We start from the raw sequence: 26,521 nt of genomic DNA, 5'->3' as shown, positions 1-26,521 counted from the left end.
CCCAAAAGTTTGCCCGCCTCCGTTTTACACCTTATTAGCTCTGCCTTAAAAGCGAACAGCGGCTTGGAGCAGGATGCGGCTAGCCAGGACCTGGAGTAGCGGCGCTCCTACTAGGATACACTGCGGATCCCAGTTGTAATATACGTCCTGTTCAGCTCACTGCTTCTACACACTGAGTGATTATTGTTATAAATAATTGAATGGGCCCTGTGTACTACATCTGTAGATGGGGGTGAGAGGGAATAATAACACCCCATTGTCCTGTGCTTGGCGACGTTCCGATAGTTACTGTGATAAAATGGTGCGATATAAGAAACGGGCACTCTTAAAAAGTGCATTTTTAAAGCCTGTTGGAGGATGTAAAGCCGAGCCCAGCGGGGAAACACAACCTCCTTTCGATGTGACAGTTCATAACACTCGTCCCCACGCTGCAGCTGGATCGGAAATCTATTACTCTGTTCAGGGCAGAAAATCCCTCTTTTTCTCTCCCTTGCCCAATTATTGACTGATGTGGTTCCGTTCAGACTTGGAACAGCGAGCCCTGGGTTCAAATCCAGCCCATAGTGCCTGCTGATTAGCCCAACCTACCTCACAGGGGTGTTACGAGCGCAGCAGTGGGCGAGACAAGGATAAAGTTGAAATGATTCCTTCTATTTCCGGTGTTTAGGCACGAGCGCAGTTGCTTGGGAAGGCAAAATGGCTCCAGCCACAGAAAAGGGGGAGACATTTCCAAGCTTGGAGGACCCCGAAGACTGCAGGTGTACAAAAATTATTGCTGCAGTCCGCCTTCAGGGGGGCTTCTGCCCCAAAAGTAGGCCAAGAAATATTTTAAATAAAATAAATAAAGTTGTGAAAAACACACAGCCTAAGGGGTGTGTGTGGGGGTACCCCAGTACTGAGCATGCTTAGAGGTCACAGGACACTCTCTGAGTCTTGGGGCGAGAGGAAGAGAAAACGGAAACCCAGGAAGAAGGGGGAATGGAATGGAGTATCTAAGAAAAGGGCCTGGCTGGCTGAATGGAGGTTCTTCGAAAAGGGTCTGTCTGGCTGGCACAATGAAAAGCAGCATTCCACGCTGCAGCATTTTATCGCAGGTAGGTCGTAGAATCAATGTGCTTTGTATCGCTGCTTTTTATACCTGAGTCGATAGCTCCCGGCTATAATATTCTGCCATCAGCCCTGATCTGTGGCCAGGCTGGCCCGTATTGCTGGGAGTCCACCAACTTCTAGAAGAGCCACGGTTTCCCCACCCTAGTCTACGGGCAGCACCACGCCTACAGCTCTCCAGCTCCTGGGGAGCAGTGTTGGAAGGGGGTGTGGAGTTCAAGTGGTGCTTAAGGGCTTCCTGGAGGTGTGCGTAGGGGCCACAGGGGGGAACAAGACGCTAGACAAGGTGGACGTGGGGTCTTGACCCAGCAGGGCTCGCCTCACGTTACACCTGCCTCAAATGGTGTCGCCCAGGGGCCTGAACTGAAATTATGTGGCCTTAGGCAAGCCACTCACTCTCGGCCTCCCCCCCCCCTACAACTTTTCAATATGGGGATAACAACACCCAGTTTTCTGGTGGGGCTGCCGGAAGGATTACCACGGGAACTTATGGTGAGCTTCGAACGCTCTGAGGGTGCAATCCTATGCACGTCTACGTAGAAATACATCCTGAGCTGGCTGAGGGATGCACAGGGAGTTGCAGGACTTATTTCTGTGTTGACACACACAGGACTTTAACCACGTTAAAGCAGACGTGGGAGACTAGCAGGCCTCCAGATGGTGTTTATTTATTTATCACAGCACTTTTATCCTGCCCTTTAGCCAAAAAAGGCAGCCCCTGCCCACGGGTTTACAATCTAAAAAAACACGACACAAAAGGAAAGGGGATTGGGAGGGAGGAGGAAAAAAAAGGGAGCAAGTTTAGGCACTAGATTCTTAGTTACAAAGCTCAGCAGGTCATGGGCACTGTGGACAGGCTGCCGCTTCCTCTCCTAGCTTCATACAGACCCAGGCATGATGGAAGGATGCCAGACTGCTGCTTCCTTTCACTCTAATGGCCTCAGCAGCAACAGGTATAAGGGGGAAGAAGGACTCTCAGCTGGATCTGGACCCAGGCACGCATTAGATATTTTCCACTTCTCTTTTACACACTAACGACTCCTTTCCCACGCGACACAATCCCTCCAGCTATTCCCTAGCTGTTTCTTTGGCAGGTCATAGAATCACAGAATAGTAGAATTGGAAGGGGCCAATAAGGCCATCCAGTCCAACCCCCCTGGTTGACATTTATCAAAAAGAAATGTCCGTCAGGGGAATGCCTAGCCGGACACCCCTCACAAAGGGTGTTACGTACATATCCTTCTGGGCTCCAGTTGGAATATCAACGAAGACACTTTCTGAATAAAAGAGTATCCCGGCTATTGTCCTCAATGATACCCCCAAAATGCATTGATTCAGACAAAGAACAACAATTCCAACTCTCCTAGTCCACCACCTTCCATTGTCTAAAGGTCTCCTGCTCGTTCAAAAGACTCCAGCCTTTCTCTTTTGCGATATCCCTTCCCGCAAATGTGATGCGGACACACCAAAAGTTGCATTACTATCACTATTTGAAGATTTAAAATGTAAAAAAGAAATTAGGAAACTGATAACGAATTTGCTGACTGCAGCAAGATTGATTGTAGCAAGGAACTGGAAGATTCAAGGGGATTATTGTATTGAAGAATGGTACAAAGAAGTTTGGGATATAGCTATTAGTGATAAATTGACTTGTAATATTAAATTGAGAGGAGGTATAGCTAAAACAAATGATTTTGAAGGAATCTGGAAACAGTTCCTAATATTTGTGTTTTCTAAGGGAAGTGGGAAACCGCCAGCAGAAGAAAGTATGAGATTTTGAAATCAGGAATGAGATCCCGAGGTGGGGGGTGCACTTATATGTTAAGTTTGATAGATACGATATTAATGTTAATCAACATTTATGTAGTATGTCGTTTTCTTTAATTGTAATGGTGCATGTTTAAGTATTGTAGAAAATAAAATTTTAAAAAAAGTGATGCGGACACTGTGAGTACATTGATGGTGCTATATAAATAAATAAATAAATAAATAAATAATAATAATAATAACTAGGTACCCTTTAAAAGAGGAGGAAACATTTCAGGCTTGGAACTATGGAACTCCGCGCCACTTTTTTAAAAATAAAGTTTCCAAACAGACCCTGCTGTTTGGCCAAAAACTCCCATCTGCCCTCGTGAGAGCCAACAAGCGTTGGAGTGGGAATGTGGGTGGGAGGGTGCTGTGGCACCCTGTCCTGCTTTGTTGCTCCCTGGTCGACAGCCACTGGGTGAACAGAGTGCTGGACTGGATGGACCCTCAGTCTGATCCAGCATCAGGGCTCTTCTTAAGTTCTTATAGAATTGGCTACCACAAGATGTAATGATGGCCACCAATTTGGATGCCTTCAGAGGCAGTATGCCTAAGCATTCCAGTTGCTGGGGAACATGGGCAGGAGGGTGCTGTTGCACTCCTGTCCTGCTTGTGGGTCCCTGGTTGGCCACTGGGTGAACAGGGGGCTGGACGAGATGGACCCTTGGGTTCTCCCACACTAGAGGCCTTCAAGAAGCATCTGGACAACCATCTGTCAGGGATGCTTTAGGGTGGATTCCTGCCTTGAGCAGGGGTTGGACTGGATGGCCTTGTAGGCCCCTTCCAACTCTTCTATTCTATGATTCTATGATTTAGGGAGGTTGTGGTCTCTCCCCTACTAGAGGCCTTCGAGAAGCAGCTGGACAACCATCTGTCAGGGATGCTTTAGGGTGGATTCCTGCATTGAGCAGGGGTTGGACTAGATGGCCTTGTAGGCCCCTTCCAACTCTGCTATTCTATAATTCTATGATTTAGGGAGGTTGTGGTCTCTCCCCTACTAGAGGTCTTCGAGAGGCAGCTGGACAACCCTCTGTCAGGGATGCTTTAGGGTGGATTCCTGCATTGAGCAGGGGTTGGACTAGATGGCCTTTTAGGCCCCTTCCAACTCTACTGTTCTAGGATTCTATGACCCAGCATCAAGGCTCTTCTTACGTACTTATGTTAGTCGTCCAGATGTTTGAGCCTACGACCTGCCCTCCCTGGCTGTCGCAACCATCTCGCAATCCAATTTCAGAACCTGCGTAGCTAGACCAGCAGGATTTCAGCCGGATGCATTCGTCGTCAGGATTGAGGAACCGAGGCAGGAAGAACGGGGCTGGCGCAAGCTTCCACAGGGCCCCCAAAAGCCAACACCGAGCAGGGCTGCTCCTGCTAATGGGATCCCCAACACAACCCTGCGGGTGATCCCCCAAAACCTGCCCCCACAAATTTGTCACACCACGGGCAAAAAACACTCCTTTATAAAACAACCACAGGCTACCACGTTTATATTCAAAAAAAGGGAACACAGCTTAGAAGCTCGCCCAGTTCTCATGAACTCAACCACCTCATTCTTTCGTTTCGAAGAATTGACCAACCTTGCCTAGCGCGTTCCACAGAAGTTTGGTAACTTTATAAAAGTTACCCGGCCGTAGTCGCCTACAGGAGATGGTTGTTCGCCATGGCGATCAAGCCAGCGGATGCAAAGAGGGGACTTTGAGACAATTTTGACACCTCAACCCACCCACCCCCCGTTTCTGCTGTCGTAGCACAAACCAGTTAACTTGTGGGGTGTGGGGGGGGTTTGGGGGATTTCTTGGTCAATTGCACTGTCAATTGCAATGCTACCTCAGTGGCCAAAGCCAACGGGCCACTCTTGATCCGCTTTTCCCCTTCCAGAACAATCCTCCGGGCCACAACACAGGAAACACATCCAACAGTTGCTGTTGTCGATACCAACCAGACGGTTAGCAATCTCTTGAAAGGCCAATAGCTGGAAAATGGCTGACTCTTCTGATGTTGAAAGGAAGGATGTTCTCGAGAACCAGGCTGAAGTTCCTCGGAGCACGGTGGTACCTAGACGTGCCTGGTCCCGGTCCCGTCCCCCCTCCCCGCCCCCCTCGAAAGAACACATATCCTCTTGTCTCACCTGGCTGGCTTTGTAGAACTGCTTCTTTAGACCTGCCACAGACATGACGGCTTCTCGTGGGTACCGAAACTAGATCCCGGAGACCGAGAGAAAAGGACGGAGGCCGGCAAATGGATCTGGGGGTAGGCACGAGTCTAAACCGAGGAGGAACGGAGCCAAGTTGTGGTGTGGGAGACCAGGGGAAGGGGATAAAGTGGGGTGGAAATGGGGTGGGAAAAGGGCAAAGCCCAGCTGTTGAGATAAGGAGCAGACAGGTAGATAGGTGGGAGATTTAAGAGATTAAAGAGGGGAGGAGGGGGGGAAGACACACAGGACCTGTGTGTAATAGAAAAGGAGAAAGGAAGACACAGGTGAGTGTTTTGGAGTTGCAGAAGGACAGGAAAGTATCACAGAAGGACAGGAAAGAATCACAGGTATCACAGAAGGACAGGAAAGTATCACAGAAGGACTGGAAAGTATCACAGGAGGACAGGAAAGTATCACAGGAGGACAGGAAAGTATCACAGGTATCACAGGAGGACAGGAAAGTATCACAGGTATCACAGGAGGACAGGAAAGTATCACAGGAGGACAGGAAAGTATCACAGGTATCACAGGAGGACGGGAAAGTATCACAGGTATCACAGGAGGACGGGAAAGTATCACAGGTATCACAGATGGACGGGAAAGTATCACAGGTATCACAGGAGGACAGGAAAGTATCACAGGAGGACAGGAAAGTATCACAGGAGGACAGGAAAGTATCACAGGTATCACAGGAGGACAGGAAAGTATCACAGGAGGACAGGAAAGTATCACAGGTATCACAGGAGGACAGGAAAGTATCACAGAAGGATGGGAAAGTATCACAGGTATCACAGGAGGACAGGAAAGTATCACAGATATCACAGAAGGACGGGAAAGTATCACAGAAGGATGGGAAAGTATCACAGGAGGACAGGAGGACAGGAAAGTATCACAGAAGGACAGGAAAGTATCACAGGTATCACAGAAAGGCAGAGAGGAAGAGACAGAGCAAGATCCCACCAAAAACGACCAGAGGGACAAGCAGAGTTCTCTTTCCAGAAAACACAGACAGAGAGTGAATAACACAGGGCAGAGCAGCCAAGGCAAGCTGAGAGGAGGCAGGTTAGTTTCTAGTTCAGTATATAGGGCTGTAGAGACACACAGACACACACACACACCCCAAAAAAGACAGACAGACCCCCTCCCCACCCCCAAACTCACACAGAGCCCTGTGGGTGGGTCTATAAGGGCAGCAAACCCTGTAAGAGCAGCCCAGAGCTGGTGAGAGGCTGAGAGGCAGTTTTGAAAGGCTAAAGAGACTAGTCCTCAGTGAGGCAGGTAAAATAGTCCCCTGAGAGGGAGTGGGAGGGAGAGAGCCAGGCTGGCTGAAGAGGAATGTGGACAGACAGGTAGACAGATGTTGCTTTTTTAAAATATATAGAGAGAGGGGTGGACAGACAGGAGGGAGGACAAGGACAGACTGACAGGGGGGGGCGCGGAGGGACACGCGAAGTAGGCCCAGGCCCAGAGAAGCGGAGAGGGGGGAGAGGCGGACGAAACCAGCCGGGCTCGCTGCCCAGCGCAGAGCTCAGCCCCGCTCGCTCTCCACGTCCCCTCAGGATGGTTACACGAACTCGCTCCGGCCACTTCCGCCCTCTCACTCCTCCCTCGCCCCACTGCGCAGGCGCGGCGGCCCTCTCACCAGGCGGAGGGATACTGCGCCGCGCGTCTTAAGAAGGGAGGGAGGGAGGGAAGGAGGTCCGGGCTCCACGCTTCCAACCATAGATACGCGCCGGGGAGAGCGTCGCCCTGCACGTCGAACACCGCGCCCGCTTCTTTTTTTTTAGAGGAAGCATAGAGAACGGAGCCAGAGCGCCCCCTGTCGCCTTTGCTAGGGAACCACACCCACACAGGCAAAAGGGTTTGTCAGGTTGCACAGATAACGTTTAAACACACACACACGTGTATGTTGTGAATACACGTGTCTGTTTCTTAAAGAATAGGAACAACATTTAAAATACACATGTCTCTTAAAGAATAGGAATAACATTTAAACACACACACACACAAACACACACACGTGTATGTTGTGATTATTTTAAGAACAGGAACAAGATTTAATCATACATGCGTTCTATTGTTTTTCGTGAGAATGGGGATAACATTTGAAATATACGTGTCTGTTTCTTAATGTTTTAGGATAACATTTGAAATACACGTGTCTGCTTCTTAAAGAATAGGAATAACATTTAAACACACACACACAAACACACGTGTATGTTGTGATTATTTTAAGAACATGAACAAGATTTAATCATATATGCGTTCTATTATTTTTTATTTTATTTTATTTTTATTTTATTTTTATTTTATTTTATTTTATTTATTACATTTTTATACCGCCCAATAGCCGAAGCTCTCTGGGCGGTTTTCGTGAGAATGGGAATAACATTTGAAATACACGTGTCTGTTTCTTAAAGAATAGGAACAACATTTAAAATACAAGTGTCTTTATTTCTTAAAGAATAGGAATAACATTTAAAATACACATGTCTCTTAAAGAATAGGAATAACATTTAAAATACACATGTCTCTTAAAGAATAGGAATAACATTCACACACACAAACACACACACGTGTATGTTGTGATTATTTTAAGAACATGAACAAGATTTAATCATACATGCATTCTATTATTTTTTGTGAGAATGGGAATAACATTTGAAATACACGAGTCTGTTTCTTAATGTACGGGGATAACATTTGAAATACACGTGTCCGTTTCTTAAAGAATAGGAATAACATTTAAAATACAAGTGTCTTTATTTCTTAAAGAATAGGAATAACATTTAAAATACACGTCTCTTAAAGAATAGGAATAACATTTAAAATACACATCTCTTAAAGAATAGGAATAACATTTAAACACACACACACACGTGTATGTTGTGATTATTTTAAGAACATGAACAAGATTTAATCATACATGCGTTCTATTATTTTTCGTGAGAATGGGATTAACATTTGAAATACACGAGTCTGTTTCTTAAGGAATGGGACATTAATTAATTAAGGAATGTTAATTAACATAAGGAATGTTAATTAACTTTCCTTAATTAACATTAAGGGTAGGGTAGGGGGCGCTGGGCATGAGTTTGTGGAACCAAGGGGGCGGTGACCTGAAAAAGTTTGGGAACCACTGATCTATCCCTATCTAACGTGAGTATTCCTGCATTGAGCAGGGGGTTGGACTCGATGGCCTTGAGGCCCCTTCCAACTCTGCTATTCTAGGATTCTGTGATCTTACATTTCTCCTTTCTCTTATTCATTTGTTTATTACTTCTTCACTTTATATCCCACCTGGCCTCCAAAAATTGTGTGCTCAAATAGTCTGCCTATAGTTGCCTGCCTATCTAACTTCTTTTCCCTTTTCTCTTGCGTGTTTCTCTCTTTTCTTCCTATCTCTTTCCCATCCCAACATCACCTCCTTTCCCCACTGGTGGCTGGTGGCTCTGATTCAAGTGGGGGCTCTGAATCCCTCCTGGGGTTTAATCAGGACCAGCCAGGACTCCAAAGAAGCCTTCCAAAGTGATGAACTTTATACTGTTAGTTTTACCCTACCCTGTGCCTGTTTGGTGCATTCTCTTCCCCTCCTTATTGTTTTATTATGATTTTAATAGAATGTAAGCCTATGCGGCAGGGTCTTGCTATTTACTGTTTTACTCTGTACAGCACCATGTACATTGATGGTGCTAAATATAATAATAATAATAATAATAATAATAATAATAATAATAATAATAATAATAATAATAATGAACATCCCTCACCATCCCCTCTAAAATGGGTTCAGCACCTCTGTCTGGTTCTGCTTGGAACCCAGAACGGGTTCATAGCCCCACCTGAATGCGCGCCACCAGCCTCCACTGCCTCCCCCTTTCGTGGAAACTCTCTTTTTTCTTTTTAATCCTCACCGCATCTCTAGGGGCGGGGCTGGCAAAGGAAACGCGGGCTGCGCATGCGCGGACTCCTTCTCGTCCCGTCGTTCTCGCGAGAAGAGCCGCTCTTCCCCTTACAGACGCAATAGGCGCAGGGCGGGCGAGTGGGTCACGTGGCCCAGGCGTCCCGCCCTATCAGGGCGCCGGAGCGCGAAGGTCGCGCGAACTCCCGCCAAATACGAGCGCAGAGGCGGCCGGAGCGACGGCGAGCGCGAGGGACAAAAGGCGAAGCCGCGGGGGGCGAGGAAGCGGGAGGCACGGCACGGCGGGGGCGGGAGGGCCCACCGGGGACGCGCCTCGGGCACGCGCGGGGACGGGGATGTGAGGGCGGTGGGGGCTTCTGTCAGCCCCGGTCGGTCGGTCGGTCGGTCTGTCAGCGGAGCGCCCTGAGGCGGCGGCGGCGGCAGCGGCCTCTTCTTCCCCGGCGGCCAGGGAGGCTTCCCGAGCAGGTATGAGGCGTCTGAGGGGAAACTGAGGCAGGGAGCATCGGGGGGGGGTCGTCTGAGGGGAGGGGTTTTAGGTGGGGGGGTCTGAGGCGTTTGGTGTAAAGTGGGGGGGTGGGGGAGTGAGGGGGAAGGACGCTGAGGCAGGGAGAGGGTTGGTGCTAAGGGAAACTGAGGCAGGGAGCATGGGGGAGGAGGGGGTTGGGGGGAGAGGGGGTCTGAGGCAGTGGGGGGAAGGACACAGGCGAGGGGAGGATTGGTGCTAAGGGAAACTGAGGCAGGGGGGAGTGGGTGGGTGGGTGGGGGTCTGAGACCAGGCTTTTGGGGGGTCTGAATGTTTGATGTTAGGTGGGGGGAAGGAAACAGGCGAGGAGAGGATTGGTGCTAAGGGAAACTGAGGCAGGGACGGGGCAATGAGGGGAGGGGTCGTGGGTGGGTGTCTAAGGACTGGGGGGGAAGGACACAGTTGAGGGGAGGATTGGTGCTAAGGGAAACTGAGGCAGGGAGCGTGGGGGAGGAGGGGGTTGGGGTGGGTGGGGGTCTGAATGTTTGATATTAGGTGGGGGAAGGAAACAGGTAAAGAGATGATTGGTGTTGGGGGAAACTGAGGCAGGGAGCATGGGGGAGGAGAGGGTTGGGGGGAGAGGGGGTCTGAATGTTTGATATTAGGTGGGGGGAAAGAAACAGGCAAGGAGAGGATTGATGTTAGGGGAAACTGAGGCAGGGAAAGGGGCAATGAGGGGAGGGGTTGTGGGTGGGTGTCTAAGGACTGAGGGGGGGAAGGAAACAGGCGAGGAGAGGATTGGTGTTAGGGGAAATTGAGGCAGGGAGCATGGGGGAGGGGTTTTGGAGTGGGTGGGGGTCTGAGGCAGCGGGGGGGGGGAAGGAAACAGGCAAGGAGAGGATTGGTGTTAGGGGAAACTGAGGCAGGGAGCGTGGGGGAGGAGGGGGTGGGTGGTTGGGTGGGGGTCTGAGACAAGGCTTTTGGGGGAGTCTGAATGATATTAGGTGGGTGGAAGGAAACAGGCAAGGAGAGGATTGGTGTTAGGGGAAACTGAGGCAGGGTGCATGGGGGAGGCAGTGAGGAGAGGGTTTTGTGGTGGTTGGCAAGAGGGGGTGATATTATTCTGGTGGGGGTGGAGGACTGAGGAGGGAGGAAACTGAGGCAGGGGATGTGGTTGGTGCTGTGGGAAACTGAGGCAGGGGCATTGATATCATGATCTTTGGAGTTGCGGGGGCTGAGGAGGGAGGAAACTGAGGCCGGGAGAGGAAGGGGATACAGTGGTGCTGTGGGGAGGGGGGAAATAAGGCAAGGTGTGGAGAAACGGAGGGGGAGCTTTTGTGGTGCCTGCAGGTAACAGAGGTTGGTATTGTGGTCCTGGGGGCAGTGAGGCGGTGAGAGGAAGGCTTATTGTGGGGTTGGCTAATGTGGGGGTGTGGAGAGGTGGGGGCCAGGAGGGGGGAGGTGACACCAGGGGGCTGGGGGGGGGGCTGAGGCAGTGGGGAGATGCTGTGCTAGAGGGGCATAATTGAGCCAGGTATTGTGTCCCTGAGGACAAACGGGGACAAAGAGAAATCCTATTAATTACGTATTGGTGCACAGGCTGTTAAAACTTTACAATTGTAAGCTGACATGCGTGCTGTGCGTTTGGTTAACCTGGGAGTGGGAAGTGCGTAAATATATCCGAGTATGGTCGACACGTCAAGGGTGTGTGTACATGGGTGACCTTGGTAGAGGTGATAGGATTTGGGTTTGTTAACAGCAGATCGCTCTGGAACAGTAGCCTTCAACCTTTTCAGACCCTGCATCCATCATTAGCCCAGATACATATGTGGGGGGCCCAATTCCTACCCCGCCCCATCTGCTTCTTCGTATGGCAGTAGCATTGCCGTTATAAGCCGCCTTGGGTTCAGTGTGCCACCCAGTAGTGGCCACCTCTAGAGGAGCAAAGGAACATAGGGTCAGTTGAAGGCAGAGTGACGAAAGCTTGCGGGGGCTGAAAGGCTGGGAGACGGCTGAATTACATCCGCTCAATGTCTGTAAATTTCTTTTTCTTAAACCTTGAGTTCTAATTTGTACATCTGTTGGCAGCTATGGAGTGTCGAGATAAATCCGCAGCCCCAGCCCGGAAGCTCATACAAGGTAACTTGCTTCATGTGAAGACAGATACTTGCTTTCAATCCGACTTGTTGTTTCACATGCTGTCCACGTGGCGTAGACTTGCTAAATTCTTTACCTTCAGGCTCGTATTTCTGTATCCCAGGCCTTCTGTGTATTGTATTCGGACAAGGAACAAGCCCTTTCCCATCCTTTTCACCTTTCAGGGTGAGGTGGAGGAGTATCACTCCACGTTGGTTCAACTTCAGGGTTCAAGGACTTCAGGGCGCCCACATAGGCAGCGAGGGCAGGCTTCATCGTAGCAATTCTAAACATAATGCATCTATTTATTTTATTTATTTATTTATTTATTACATTTTTATACCGCCCAATAGCCGAAGCTCTCTGGGCGGTTCACAGAAATTAAAACCATCATAAAACAACCAACAGGTTAAAAACACAAATACAAAATACAGTATAAAAAGCAGAACCAGGATAAAAACCATGCAGCAAAATTGATATAAGTTTGAAATACAGAGTTAAAACAGTAAGATTTTAAATTTAGGTTAAAATTAAGTGTTAAAATACTGAGTGAATAAAAAGGTCTTCAGCTTATACGATGCAGTCGGTGTCCATGAAGGCTTGTGCCAGAATAAATGTCTCTTTACAGTGCCAGAAGACTATTTGTTGCTTAAGCATAACCCAGTGTGTGAATTCAACCTTTCCCAACATGACTCTTAACTCAAAACCGTTAATCTGGCTGCAAAACAAAAGCCCAGAGTCCTTTTTTAACTGCATGGACAGACCTGGGTTGTAGTATAGAGGTGGTTGTTTTTTAATTACTTATGAATTTGCAGGCAGGTCAGTCCTGACTTTGTCGTTCTGTAGTCTTTCGAGATTTCAGGCGCTTTATGAAGAATAAATACTGTTGCTTTTGTGTGGGAGTGTGTGGGTGTGTGGGTGTTCCTTGAGAAACAGCAAACCAGAAATGGGTATATGCATCCATTTCTACTGGCCAGCCAGATGTCTATGGGAAGGCGTCAAATGGGACATGAGAGCAACAGCGCCCTCATAAAAAGGAGAACCCTGCTGGATCAGACCAAGGGTCCATCTAGTCCAAAATTCTGTTCACACAGTGGCCAACCAGCTGTCAACCAGGTACCCACAAAGCAGGGCATGGTGCAACAGCACCCTCCCACCCATGTTCCCCAGCAACTGCTGCACCTCGCCTACAGGAGGTAGCACATAACCATCATGGCTAGTAGCCATTGATAGCCCTCCTGTGCATGTTTGCTGTGCAGCAAATGGTGCCCATAGCCATACTTCCTCCAAAGCTGGAGGTAGCATACAGCCTTTAGGACTAATTGCCATCCATAAATAGCCTTATCTTCCATGAATTAGGCTAATCCCATTTTCAAGCTGTCCCAAGTTGGTGGCCCACATTCCTGCGGCAGCATATTTGTTTATTTTGAAGTATTTTTATGCTCCTCCTCCACCAGAAACAGCTCCTAGAACGACTTACATGTAATCAGTTAAATGAGACAGTCCCTGCCCCTGCAGGCTTACAATCTAAAAAGAGACGTCACACAAGGAAAAAAAACGGGGAGGGGAGAAATGAATTCTTTCAACAAGGCCTGTGGAACGGCCCTGTTCTCCCTCTCATTCCTCTCCTTATAGCCTGCTGGAATGGTGCTGATGGAGACACTAGTTGGATATTATTTATGACATCTATATGATTGCTCATTCTTCTCTGGATGGAGCAAAAAAAAAGCCAAACAAGATAAAATATTGAACATGGTTTAACTTCTAGCAGGGACAGAATGAAACAATTGGCAACTCAGGTGGAGAAACCGCACTAAAATGGTGAGAGCCCAAGGCTTGTTTGGAACACAAGCACGTTTAAAATGCCTGGGTGAAGCCCTAACTTGTGGATAAAAAGGCCTTCAGCTATGTGCTGTAAGGAAAAAACACTTCCTTTTTGTCTCTTCCGCCATTCACGATCCTTCGTTACATGACTCTGGGTTCTAGTAAAAGACGAGTGGGCCACGTTTTAATTTAATGATTGATTGCATTCTTACCCTACTCTTCCTCTAAGGCAGGGGTTCTTAACCTGGGGTCCATGGACCCCCAAGGGGTCCATGGATGGGCTTCAGGGGGTCTGCGAAAGTCAAATTTATTCATACTTTGTGTCTGTCATACACTGAGGCAATCAATTTTCAATAAAATTAAGTATATTCATTGCATGCAAAGTTGTGTTTATCTGCTTATGTACATTTTTCTAGGGAGGAGGGGGTCCATAGCTTTCACCAGATTTTCAAAGGGGTCCGTGACTCAGAAAAGGTTAAGAACCACTGCTCTAAGGTGTGGGGGATGGAGGATGGAGTTCAGTTTTGGAGAAGTGCTTGGGAGCTGAGTTCTAGTGCTGGGCAGGGCCAAAAATAGCAGTAAAGCTCTTATTGTCTGCAACTAAGCCTTTGGAGGAACTTTAGGATTGGGGAGGGGGAGAACAGCACAAAAGCTGGCAACCCCCACACTGATCTGGGGCTGAGGGAGATTGAATAGGGCCAAAGGGAAGGGGACATGGCCATCTGGGAACCCCAGAGTTCCAGATCAGCATCCTAGGAGGGCCTGATTTGCTCCATGGACCTTAATTCCCCACCCCTCCTCTAAGGAGCTCAGGATGGTATTCGTGTGGATGATGACCACACAACAACCTTGTGAGGTAGGTACGGTGCAGAGAGAGACGTTTAAGGTCACCGAGTGACATCTCTGGCTGTAGTGTCACTGCAATCTTGTTCTCCTCGGTCCTTAAGTGCACCACATTTTCTCATAGGTGGCAAACGCTTAAGATATGCTGGATAGAGGCCATTTTTCCCCAGTGTTTTTTATTTAACAAGCTTGGGTGCATCTTGTCAGGGCTTGGTAAAGCCCCATCACATCCAGCATCTTTTTTAAAAATGTATTTTTTTAAGGGGGGGAATGCATTCATATATTTGGATCATTTGAGATACTGTTGCTGCGTTTTCTTTTCCTTGCACAACTTTCATCTTCTTAATTTTAACTGTTCCAGCTCGACTGCCTTTCAAACGTTTGAATCCCATACCAAAGGAAACGCTTGACACAAACTCAGGAGTCAAAAAAGCTAGGAACTCTCAAAACGTCCTCGATCAAAACACGCCGTGCCCCGATTTGTCGGATCCGTTACCGGACAACGCGGAGAACAGCTGCCAGCTGGAAACGGAAACGCCGTGTGTTCCAAAACTGGTGAACGGCAAGGGTCCGTTAGATAACTTTGTGCAGAAAAGTCCAAAAAATAACACGAGTCAGCCTTTGTGCGTGATAGGTTTGACAGGGGATTCTTACCACAGACTAAGCGATAACATAGACCATGACAAATCGAACAACGTCGCCGCGTCTGTGGAGAAAGCGCATAAGGAGGTAGGAAGCCAGTCTGGTTTGCAAAAGTCCGAGTGTAACGCCCAGGCGGATGCCCCGATGGAAACGTGTCCAGCCGCAGCAGAGAGGGGTGAATTACCGAGTACGGGGTCAGCTGAGATGGAAACCAATAGCCCCAAAGAGAGCAAACTCCAGAATGTCATATTTGAAAGGAAAATGCCTGTCGTCGTCCTGGAGGACATCATGGTGGCCAGATCACCCCAACCCACACCCCTGGAAAGGAGCCTGCCTTCTGGAAACGAGACATTTGAGTCTTGTCCTGAAGAGGACACGGCGTGTACAAATTCCTCCTTAAGCTCCCTCTCCCTCGCCAGCTCACCGGAGTCTCTGCCCGCCCAGGAGCGTCACGACGCTGTTAGCCCAGTCTGTGCTTCGACCCCGGTTCGAAAGGTTAGTATCTGTTTTGGCAAAGCGACAAAGAGGGTCGAAGTTGCTTGCTTTGCTAACGTAACGTTTATTTCTGACTCGCCTGATCTTACTTTATTTAGTTGCTAACTTAATTTCTGTCCCGACTTTCTATCAAGGGAGCTATCAATAAAAAAAAACCACAAGTTAAAACCTAGCATAAAAACACAATTAGGACATAAGAACAATCAGAGACAAGTAGCACCAGCCAATTAATGAGAAGCCTTCTGTAGCCGATCAGCTTCTATGCCAAAGACGTGCCTGAGTAAAAAGTTATTTGCCTGCCAGGGCAACAGAGCAGGGGCCAATCAAACCTCCTTTGGTAGGGAGTTCCAGAGGTTGGGAGCAGCCACCAAGAAGGCCTGAAAACTCTGGTTCTCATCCCAGTTTCCCTCTGCTGTCTGTCCCTCAGGTGTTTTCTTCCTCTTCCATCCAGGGTCTCTTCTTCCCTGTGGCCCGTCGCACTGCTCTAACAGTCAGGAAGTTTTTCCTGATGTCCAGCCGGAATCTGGCTTCCTTTAACTTGAGCCCGTTATTCCGTGTCCTGCACTCTGGGAGGATCGAGAAGAGATCCTGGCCCTCCTCTGTGTGACAACCTTTTGTGTGACAAATTTTGTCAGCCTCTAGTGTGGGAGAGCCCACCACCTCCCTAGGTCACTGGTTCCATTGTTGTACTGCTCTAACAGTCAGGAAGTTTTTCCTGATGTCCAGCTGGAATCTAGCTTCCTTTAACTTGAGCCCGTTATTCCATGTCCTGCACTCTGGGAGGATCGAGAAGAGATCCTGGCCCTCCTCTGTGTGACGACCTTTCAAGTGCTTGAAGAGTAGTATCATGTCTCCCCTCAATCTGCTCTTGTCATAAAATCATAGAATAGTAGAGTTGGAAGGGGCCTATAAGGCCATCGAGTCCAACCCCCTGCTCAATGCAGGAATCCACCCTAAAGCATCCCTGACAGATGGCTGTCCAGCTGCCTCTTGAAGGCCTCTAGTGTGAGAGAGCCCACAACCTCCCTAGGTCACTGGTTCCATTGTTGTACTGCTCTAACAGTCAGGAAGTTTTTCCTGATATCCAGCCAAAATCTGGCTTCCTGTAACTTGAGCCTACTATTCCACGTCCTGCACTCTGGGAGGATCGAGAAGAGATCCTGGCCCTCCTCTGTGGGACAACCTTTTGTGTGACAAATTTTGTCAACCTCTGTGTGACAAATGAAAGTTGTCTTCACACAGCACATAGTTAAATACGAAATATGCTACCACAAGGCGTAGTGATGGCCACTAGTTTGGATGGCTTTAAATGGGGGGGTGGATAAATTCCTGGAGGAGAAGACAATCCGTGGCTACTAGCCCTGATGGCCAATATCAGAAGCAGTAGGCCTGTGTACACCAGTTGCTGGGGAACATGGGTGGGAGGGTGCTGTAGCACTCCTGTCTTGCTTGTGATGTTCCTGTGGATAGCAGGAACATCTGCTGTTACTTTCTACTGTTAGTTTTACCCTACCCTGTGCCTGCTTACCCTACCCTGTACCTGTTTGCATTCTCTTCCCCTCCTTATTGTTTTACTATGATTTTATTAGATTGTAAGCCTATGCGGCAGGGTCTTGCTGTTTACTGCTTTACTCTGTACAGCACCATGTACACTGATGGTGCTATATAAATAAATAATAATAATAATAATAATAATAATAATAATAATAATAATAGCAGAGAGCCAGGGTGGTGTAGTGGCTAAAGTGTTGGATTGGGAGTCGGGTGACCTGGGTTCTAGTCCCCACTCGGCCATGGAAGCCCACTGGGTGACTTTGGGCCAGTCACAGACTCTCAGCCCAACCAACCTCACAGGGTTGTTGTTGTGAGGATAAAATGGAGAGGAGGAGAATTTTGTATGCCACTTTGGGGTTCCTTAAGAGGAAAAAAGGCAGGATATAAATGCTATAATGACAACAACAACTGCTGGCCACTGTGTGAACAGAATGCTGGACTAGATGGACCCATGGTCTGATCCAGTAGGGGGTCTTCTTATGTTGCAATGCATAGACCCCATTTGTGAAAAATGCATTGTGCGTGTGTAGGGCTACACTGTACTGTTCTTAGTTTAGCTGTGCATCCGTGCGATTCAGGCCTGCGTGCGTTGTGCTTTCCTTCGCCATGCAGGCAAACGTGTTGCGAACATACCAACGAATGCCTTGTGAGTCTGGAGACAAGGCAGGCGCGCTCACTGGACAGCCCATGCAGGACCGTTCCTGCTCCCTCGGGGTGCGTAGGCAAGCTTTTCAGAACTGGCCCTTTGTCACAGTGTAGGCCAGACACGGCCACCATTTGTTTTCTAACGTGCCAATTTGTTTTCTTCCTGTTGGCCTATGAGCCGGTTCTGTTCTATAGCCCATCCTTTGGGCTTATAAAGTTGGTTCCCTCTTGGAATAAGGACTCGAGATTTAAGGAGCAAAACTAGTGATGGCTGAGCATATTTTACTCAACATTGATGCTCTATACCAGCGGTTCTCAACCTTTGGGGGTCGAATGACCCTTTCACAGGGGTCGCCTAAGACCATCGGAAAACACATATTTCCGATGGTCTTAGGAAACTGTATTGACTGAACTATGTCATGTATCTTTTGTATTATTAAAGCTATTGTTAAGTGTTATTTTCATTCGCAAACCATCCCATGACAATGGATCGTGTAGAGAAGAACGAAAATAATTTTATGGTTGGGGGTCACCACAACATGAGGAACTGTATTAAAGGGTCGCGGCATTAGGAAGATTGAGAACCACTGCTCTATACCATGCTGTAAAAAAAGCGTGGAATGTATGATGCTGTAGACTTCTCAGAAACAGTCTTCCTGTCCTTAAATGAAGCATCTCAGCAAACCTTTTGCGTGGCTTAAAATCTGGCGAAGCCACGTGCGATTGCTTCGTGGCCTGCTAGTTAGTCGGCCAGCCCTAGTGTTTCTCAGCGATGGTTTTAGAACTCCACGGTAGAGTTTTTACACCACCATTGAATCATAGAATCATAGAATAGTAGAGTTGGAAGGGACCTACAAGGCCATCCAGTCCAACCCCCTGCTCAATGCAGGAATCCACCCTAAAGAAACGTGTTGTCTGGTGGGAAAACTCCACGCAACAGCAGAGGGGTTTTTTGGGGGGTGGGTGGGGTGGAAACACTCCATGCAGAATGTCCACACTGTACAGAGGAGAGTTCCTACACAACTGTTGTGTTGTGTGGAGGGCTCTGTGGAGTTTCCCATTGCGTGGACTTTTCTCACTGGTTACAGAGTTCTGTGGCAAGAGCGGCGAAAGAAGCGAGTGCCGCTCTAGGAGAGCCACCAGGATTTTTTTTGTTTATTTCTTTTAGCAGCAATGGCTGATGGGATACCATCAGGAGGACTGGGGAAGGAGAGGGCGGAGGAACTGTCAATCAAATGTCACGATGGATTTTACTCAGCTCCATGGAAGCCCACAGCCACACAACGGTGGAGTTTATTTATTTAAAACATTTGTATCCCGTCCTATATCATTAAGATCTCAGGGCGGCGTACAGATAAAAGCATACAATATACAACAATAAATATGCACAGTTAAAAACAAATTAAGCCATGAACCAAGTTAAAACAATATATAATTTAAAAGCAGTTAGGACATGTTGTGTGTTAGAACAACTGCTGAGTGGAGTTTTCACACTGCGTTGTCTGAACTGAGCTACTGTTTCCTTGGTTCCAAGTGAGAATGCAGGACTTTTCCGAGAATTTGCTGGGCAATGCGAGCTGTTCAAAAGAATCGGGGAGGGGGTAATAGATGTCTTTTTAAATTTTGTTGTTAGAGTTTGAGGTTTAGATGCTTGGGTAACTTCACCCGCAGGTTTTTCGGCGTGAAGTTTGCTAGGTCAGAGAGAGAAGGGTTTGCTTTGGGTTTTTGGCTGTGACTTAAAGGATTGATCAAATGATGGCATCATTGGGGAAACGAACGGGCTTTTCTTCTTCTTTTTTGAGAGCCTGCTGGCTCAGATACAAACAGGAATCTTTCGTCCGAGGCTTACAGAGATGTGAAGAATACTAAATAAAAGTCTGATCTAATGCAGTTTCTGTTGGGGCTGCTTTTCAGCTTTACAGGGCTGGCTGGGCTTTTCGCAATTGTGTGCCTGAGACCTCCAAAATAAAATGGCCTTCTGACTGCAGCATCGTGGATCCTGATTTAGTATGCCACCACAAATGCTTTTTTAAAAAATCCACCCTTTCTCACACATGGGAGGGATTTTATTCCTCTTATGAACCGTTCTTCATCCGTAAGGGTTATAATTCTTATTACATTGTATTATAATTATATTATAATGAGCATAATATTATAAAACTGCAAATACAATACAAGTCGAACGTTACGATTATAAGAGGCATCAAAACTATTCAGCCAGGAAACAAATGAATCACTCCATTAAAAAAAAAAATGCTGGTTCTATCTTGGTTTTATCCTCCTTGTTTTAATGTTCTTATTTATGTTTTTAATGTCTCCAGAGTATTTCAGTTGTTGGGCAGTTTAAAACTGCAGTAACTAAAATACGGTTCTTAGATAGTGTCTGAGAGGCCATCAGATATCACAGATTCAGAGCTGCGAGGTTGAATTTATTTATTTATTACATTTCTATACCACCCAATAGCCGAAGCTCTCTGGGCGGTTCACAAAAACAGAGACAGTGCTCTGACTTCAGAGCTGGGAACTGGTGCTTCAGCCTCTCACCTCTGCCCCCTCACAGCCGGCATGGAAAGAACCACGCTGGCTGCTCTCGGTGGTTGGGATCTTGACCTCGGAGGACAGGGGAAAGGGGGCATTTTGGTAGGCAGGGAGCAGTGGCGAATGGAGGGGCCAGGATACGAGCTATCCAGGTGTCGTAAATCGCAGAAGTTGCAAGATAAGCTGCAACTGGAATCGTCAGTTAAACAGTCCAAGGTCTGTATGCTAGAAATATCTGTCAGGAGCCAAGTTAAGCCGTACAGGTTTCAGGGACACTCGGACGAGAAGTTGAGGTCTTTCCAGGGTCCGATATCGTTCAAACAAAGTAAAGGAGCTGTTAGGCAAGCGATTGGGATGGAGCACAAAACAAAGACAATTTCTTCCAGCTTGCGTTATATTAGGGTGCTGATGATGGAGTGAGACCAGCTGCGTTGGCCTGCAGGTAGCTTCTCTCTGCTTGCGTGAAGGGCCCTTCCCCAAACACTCCCAGTTTCAGCTGTTCAGCCTTTCTCTTCTATCCCAAGCGGAGACAATCAGAGACACAACACCGGGAACCTCTCCAGCTTCCTTCCCTCGCCGCTCCGGCTAGATGGGCGAAAAGCCCATCTACTGGAAACGCAGAGCGGGAGGAGGGCGGAGGCGAAGATCACCTCCACCGTTCCTCCTGCTCTGCATTGGACGACCCTAAGCCTCTGAATTCAGGGCTCGTGAAAGGATTGCACCTTTAATAAATGAGTTCATGGCGCCTTTGCAAAAAAGAAGGTTTTAATTCGGCCTCCTAAAGGAAGCGAGGTGGCGCCAATCTGAAGGGCGTTAAGTCGGGGCACAGATGGCCATGCCCCCTCCCAAGGTGTCACCTGCTCTGGCACGTGACTTATCTCTTGGCTTAGTCTGCCTCGCAGTTGGGAAGTTTAAAATGGGATAATCTCTGCTCTGAGCAGCTTGGGAAGAGGGCAGGATGAAATTGTGATTAACAGCAAGGGAGCAGGGCAGAGATCTCTTCCGGCGGCGGCAGGTCCAAAGATAACTGAACCTTCCTGTTCTCGCATTGCTTAATTATCTGGTCTGGGGCAGGGAACAGACTGCATTCAAGAAAAACACACACACACCAGGGAACGTTTCAAGAGAACAATCTTGTGCACACTTGGATTTCAACCCACGTCACCTATTTATTCCGCCCAGATATTTATGCAGCGAAAGACGTAGCTTGCGCTCAGTCGCTGCTGCTATTTCTGCACAGTCTCTTCCAGCCCAGCTGAAATGTAACGCACTTTGCTCTAACAGTGTTTGGAGGCAGGGAAGCTTTCTGCTGAATGATGCCCCCGGGGAGCAGCCGTCTAACGTTGCAAAACAGTCCTATTGGACTTTCAGCATCGCCGTTATAAGCGGCATTATTAACTTCTTAACCTCCCACAACTCCGTGCTTTCATCAGCCTCCAAGATCATAAAATGAAAATGTATCCGAGTATAAAAGAACCCTGCATTTTCATTTTATGATATGTTTACTTTACTGGATGCTTACTTGCAGACTCTGCTATTACTATTTGAATTCTAAGAAGTTACTCTCCCACAAAACCTTTTGCTAAGTCTGCCTAGTTACCTGCCTGTGGAACCCGCGATGGACTCCCGATACACTCTGTGTCGGTTTTTGCCAGCACAACTTCCCGGGTCCCGAAACCAAATTTCACACTGTTGTCCGTTTCGCGTGGTCGCCTTTATTAAAAACTCGAATCGCCCGCGGACCACCAACGTGCGTTACATTTTACGCAGAATGAAGAATGGCCGACTGCGATCTATGTGACATGTATAATCCAGCATTAAGCCTGGGTTGGATTGGGAGGGGAACAGAAATTTGGCGGGTACTGACAAATCTTGATAAAATAGTTAAGAGCAGAGACTCCACACTGACAACAAAGGTCCGCATAGTTAAAGCAATGGTATTCCCCGTAGTAACCTATGGCTGCGAGCGCTGGACCATAAGGAAGGCTGAGCGAAGGAAGAGAGATGCTTTTGAACTGGGGTGTTGGAGGAAAATTCTGAGAGTGCCTCGGACTGCAAGAAGATCAAACCAGTCCATACTCCAGGAAATAAAGCCAGACTGCTCACTTGAGGGAATGGTATTAAAGGCAAAACTGAAGTACTTTGGCCACATAAGGAGAAGACAGGAGACCCTGGAGAAGAGGCTGATGCTAGGGAAAGTGGAAGGCAAAAGGAAGAGGGGCCGACCAAGGGCAAGATGGATGGAGGATATTCTGGAGGTGACAGGCTTGACCTTGGGGAAGCGAGGGGTGTCGACGGCCGACAGAAAGCTCTGGCGTGGGCTGGTCCATGAAGTCACGAAGAGTTGGAAGCGACTGAATGAATAAACAACAACTGAAAAATACGCAGTATTTTAAACACGAACACCATTTGTACAGCATAACAATTGGGTATATTTATAAAAATTTAAAAGTACAGGCGTTTTATCTTTAATAAAACAGATCTACCCGGTGTTCAAGAGGAAGTTGCACTTTTGAGTACCCATCTTAGTTCTTGCTAGAAAGTAAGAAAAGAAAATAGAGGAACCAGCATTGTAGTATACAAAAGGAAGGTTTTATTTCTTTACTACGTGTATATCCTGCCGTTTTAACTGCTACAAGCATCCCAAGGTGACTTAACATGATCTTTCCCCTCTTTGTTTGATCCGGTTACGAACAGGGTTTAAAAACTGCACGTACACCCCAGCGTTACCACGCAGAAAGAGAAGAAGGTTGTATTTTTAGAGGAAAAGCTCAGAAAATTAACATCCCTATAATGTAGCTAAGAAGCAATGGAGCCGGATGTTCACTTAACACTTTTTTTATATATAATATTGAAGAGTTCAGTGTAACTTTATCACATACAATAAACGTCACAGTTCCTGCAAATGGACAAAATTGGGCCGTCCTTTTATTAGATGTTTATATCTTGCTCCATCCCAGTCAATAATACATCCTTTGAAATATGATAAGTGTGTTCCTTTAATAAGAATCAATTTATGTGAGATTTATTTATTTTTATTTATTTGGTTGCTTCTGAACTTCTACTTTTTTGAGCTTTAGCAGCTCCGGGGTAAGTAGAAGTTTTCCATGAACTGAAATTAACCGGTTCGCCCTTTTTCGTACATTAAAGTAGTTGCTTGATTGTGTGTTTTGCGTTTCTTTCGAATGTGCCCCGAGTGAAAGAAATGGATGTATCACAAAATGGAGGATCTTGAGAAGCAACAGATGATTGAGGGCTTTGTTGTTCAGAGGCGTCCCCACCATGTTGCAGGAACGAAATAATAATAAGAAATTTATTATCTGCCTCTTCCCCTGGATCGAGACAGGGAACATCATAGAATACAAAAATACTATAAAACACATAAAACTGATTGAAACATAAAAACGAATACATTATTGAAATAACAGCCAGATATCTTAAAATTCGACTGGGTAGGCCTGCCGGAAGAGATACGTCTTTATTGCTTTTTTAAATTCAGAAAGACTGTTGAGTTGGCGGATCTCTCTCGGCAGGCCGTTCCAGAGTCTGGGAGCGGCAGAAGAGAAGGTCCGCTGGGTAACGGTTGTCAGCCTAGTTTTGTCTGACTGGAGAAGACCCTTCCCAGAGGACCTGAGTGTGCGGGGCGGATTGTACGGGAGAAGGCGATCCCACAGGTAACCTGGACCCAAACCATGTAGGGCTTTAAAGGTGATAACCAACACTTTATACTTCGCTCGGAAACTAATGGGCAGCCAGTGAAGAGATTTTAAAACTGGTGTAATGTGGTCACCTCTAGGTGTACCGGTGACCAACCTGGCTGCCCTGTTTTGCACTAGTTGACGTTTCTGGACTAGGCACAAAGGCAGCCTTATGTAGAGGTAACACATAGCTATCAGAACTAGTAGCCATGGATAACCTCCTCCAGGAATTTGTCTAAACCCGTTTTAGAGCCATCCAAATGGGTGGCCATCACTGCATCTTGTAGCCAATTCCATAGGTCCCACTTGTGCACTTGTATTTACAGGGTGCTTTGGCGGCATTTTTTCTTGAACTGCCACACTCCTTTTGATACCCCGTGTTTCCTTAAAAGTTGTATCAGGAATTCGGTTTCTCGAGCCACAGTACACTTCATGGTCATTTTGTGTCAGTTTCTGAAAAGGCGTGCGACACCCACAGGCGTGCGACACCCACACAAACCTTTGTCTTCTCAATTCCAGGTATCTCAGAAAACCCACCAGAACTCTGAGGAGAAGGAGAAACAGAGGCTGCAGAGGGTAAGACGTTTTCACAGACTTAGGGAAGCTTATTTGCTGTGCTTTGGGCAAAGTTGTGAACACAGGTAGCCCTTCTCACCTTTTTGGGGGGGAGCATAGCCATTGGCCTGTGGGAAGGGTTTTCTGGGACTTGCCGTCCAGCACATCTGGAGAGCACCAGGTTGGAGAAGTCTGTTCTAGAGGCCCGAAGGGCTGGCAACTTATTTGCCAGGTCTCCTTGTTAGACAAGTTCTTTGCCCTTAGGGACGAGATCCAATTCAGCCCCCAAGCACGACTCCACACTTTCAGAGGCCAGCAGGTACGGCAAGAGCAGAGAACCTCTTTACCTTCAAGACAAAAAAAAAAAATCACACGCAGATACCACACTGCCCAATCACTTAGGTTTTTCCTCTTCCATTTTCATTTCAGCACTAACTACGGGGTGTTTTGCGGATCATAGTTGGCAGCAAACCACAGTTTGAGGGGGAACTCCCCATAACCAACCATGGTTAGGTTGGACAGCGCTTCACCTGCACCAGGCCCAGTTGGATATATTTGCAGGGTTTACAATGTTGTGGTTATCCTGGGGATATAGATGTGGCCGTCTAGGATGAGAAAACTATTCTTTTTCGCTCGTCAACTCTTAGAGGCCGTTCACACAAGGCTGTTGAGTGTCAGTTGCTTTGAACCATGGGTTGCTTATCGGAACGTGGGTGATGGTGTTGCCTGAACGCAGCCCTTTTCCTGCAGGGTGGGTCACTGTGTCTGAACGCAGCCCAGGTGGCTTGTAAACCATGCAGTGGGCCCGTCCAGATGACACTTCAGGGACTGTGGCTAGCGAAACTGTGGTTCCCTGGAGTTAGCACTAACCGCAAGGCATGCTGTCGCACACGACCCCTCTAACCCTGCTGCAGACGGTCCAACCGGGGTTAGAAAGTGACCAGGGTTTAGCAAAACGCACCACACAAGTCACCTTAAACCCTGTCGCTTAACCAAAAGCCTTAGCCAGGAGGGTTTGCAGCCTTCCTCAACCTGGGGCGCTCCAGATGTGTTGGACTGCATCTCCCAGAATGCCCCGGCTGGGGCATTCTGGGAGTTGTAGTCCAACACATCTGGAGCGCCCCAGGTTGAGGAAGGCTGGTTTAAGGTGTCTTCTGAACAGGCCCACTGTGGCTTGTTAACCACCCTGAACAACCCCAAAACAAGCCATGGGCTCTCAAGCTGGCTTGTTTGAGAAAATAGGCTGCAACCTCCTGTTGCAAAAAGGTTGGGGAACCCAAGATAGACAACTAGCCCATCTAGTGATAGTAAACTTTCCAAGGTCTTGAGCATTTATCTATTTATTTATTTATTTATTTATTACATTTATATACCGCCCCATAGCCGAAGCTCTCTGGGCGGTTCACAAAAGTTAAAAACAGTATAAAACAACAGTATCCATTTAAACAACAACAGTTCTGGGGTCCATTTAAAAAAAAAAAAAAAAAAAAAGTTAGCATATGTTGTTAAATGCTGTTAAATGCCTGGGAGAAAAGAAAAGTCTTGACCTGGCGCCGAAAGGATAACAATGTTGGCACCAGGCAGGCCTCGTCGGGGAGATCGTTCCATAATTGGGGGGCCACCACCGAAAAGGCCCTGTCCCTTGTTGCCGTCCCCCGAGCTTCCCTCGGAACAGGCACCCGGAGGAGGACCTTAGATGTTGAGCGCAGTGTACGGGTACATTCACGTCGGGAGAGGCGTTCCGTTAGGTATTGTGGTCCCAAGCTGTGGAAGGCTTTATAGGTTAAAACCAGCACCTTGAATTGGGCTCGGAAACGTACAGGCAGCCAATGCAAGCGGGCCAGAATCGGTGTTATATGTTTGAACCTTCTGGCTCCAGTTATCAATCTGGCCGCCGCATTTTGCACAAGCTGCAGCTTCCGAACTGTCTTCAAAGGCTGCCCCACGTAGAGGGCATTGCAGTAGTCTAATTTGGAGGTTACCAGAGTATGGACGACTGGAGCTTGGTTATCCCTGTCCAGATAGGGGCGTAGCTGGGCCACCAACCGGAGTTGGTAGAAAGCGCTCCGTGCCACCGAGGCCACCTGGACACATCT

General features: G+C 47.6%; 2 protein-coding genes across 3 annotated transcripts in view; one reads left to right on the top strand and one right to left on the bottom strand.

The window, feature by feature from the left end:
* The window catches only part of SH3GL1 (SH3 domain containing GRB2 like 1, endophilin A2), a 47,103-nt gene extending 41,439 nt beyond the window's left edge, over positions 1–5,664 (bottom strand). The window contains exon 1 of one of the 2 annotated variants that reach the window (XM_063146928.1): positions 5,045–5,664. In XM_063146928.1, coding sequence (XP_063002998.1) covers positions 5,045–5,089 — 45 coding nt within the window. In that variant the 5' untranslated portion in view covers positions 5,090–5,664. The remainder of the gene's footprint in view (positions 1–5,044) is intronic. The other variant, XM_063146927.1, reaches the window with a different exon arrangement.
* A 3,785-nt stretch (positions 5,665–9,449) lies between these two features.
* CHAF1A (chromatin assembly factor 1 subunit A) overlaps positions 9,450–26,521 on the top strand; it is a 35,921-nt gene continuing 18,849 nt past the window's right edge. The window contains exons 1-4 of the mRNA XM_063147054.1: positions 9,450–9,497; positions 11,584–11,634; positions 14,660–15,435; positions 24,390–24,446. Coding sequence (XP_063003124.1) covers positions 11,586–11,634; positions 14,660–15,435; positions 24,390–24,446 — 882 coding nt within the window. The 5' untranslated portion in view covers positions 9,450–9,497; positions 11,584–11,585. The remainder of the gene's footprint in view (positions 9,498–11,583; positions 11,635–14,659; positions 15,436–24,389; positions 24,447–26,521) is intronic.

This window comes from Elgaria multicarinata, chromosome 23, assembly GCF_023053635.1.
Source record: "Elgaria multicarinata webbii isolate HBS135686 ecotype San Diego chromosome 23, rElgMul1.1.pri, whole genome shotgun sequence".
NCBI lineage: Eukaryota > Metazoa > Chordata > Lepidosauria > Squamata > Anguidae > Elgaria > Elgaria multicarinata.
Note: the sequence above shows the minus strand (reverse complement) of the source record. Positions and strands in the feature narration are given on the sequence as shown.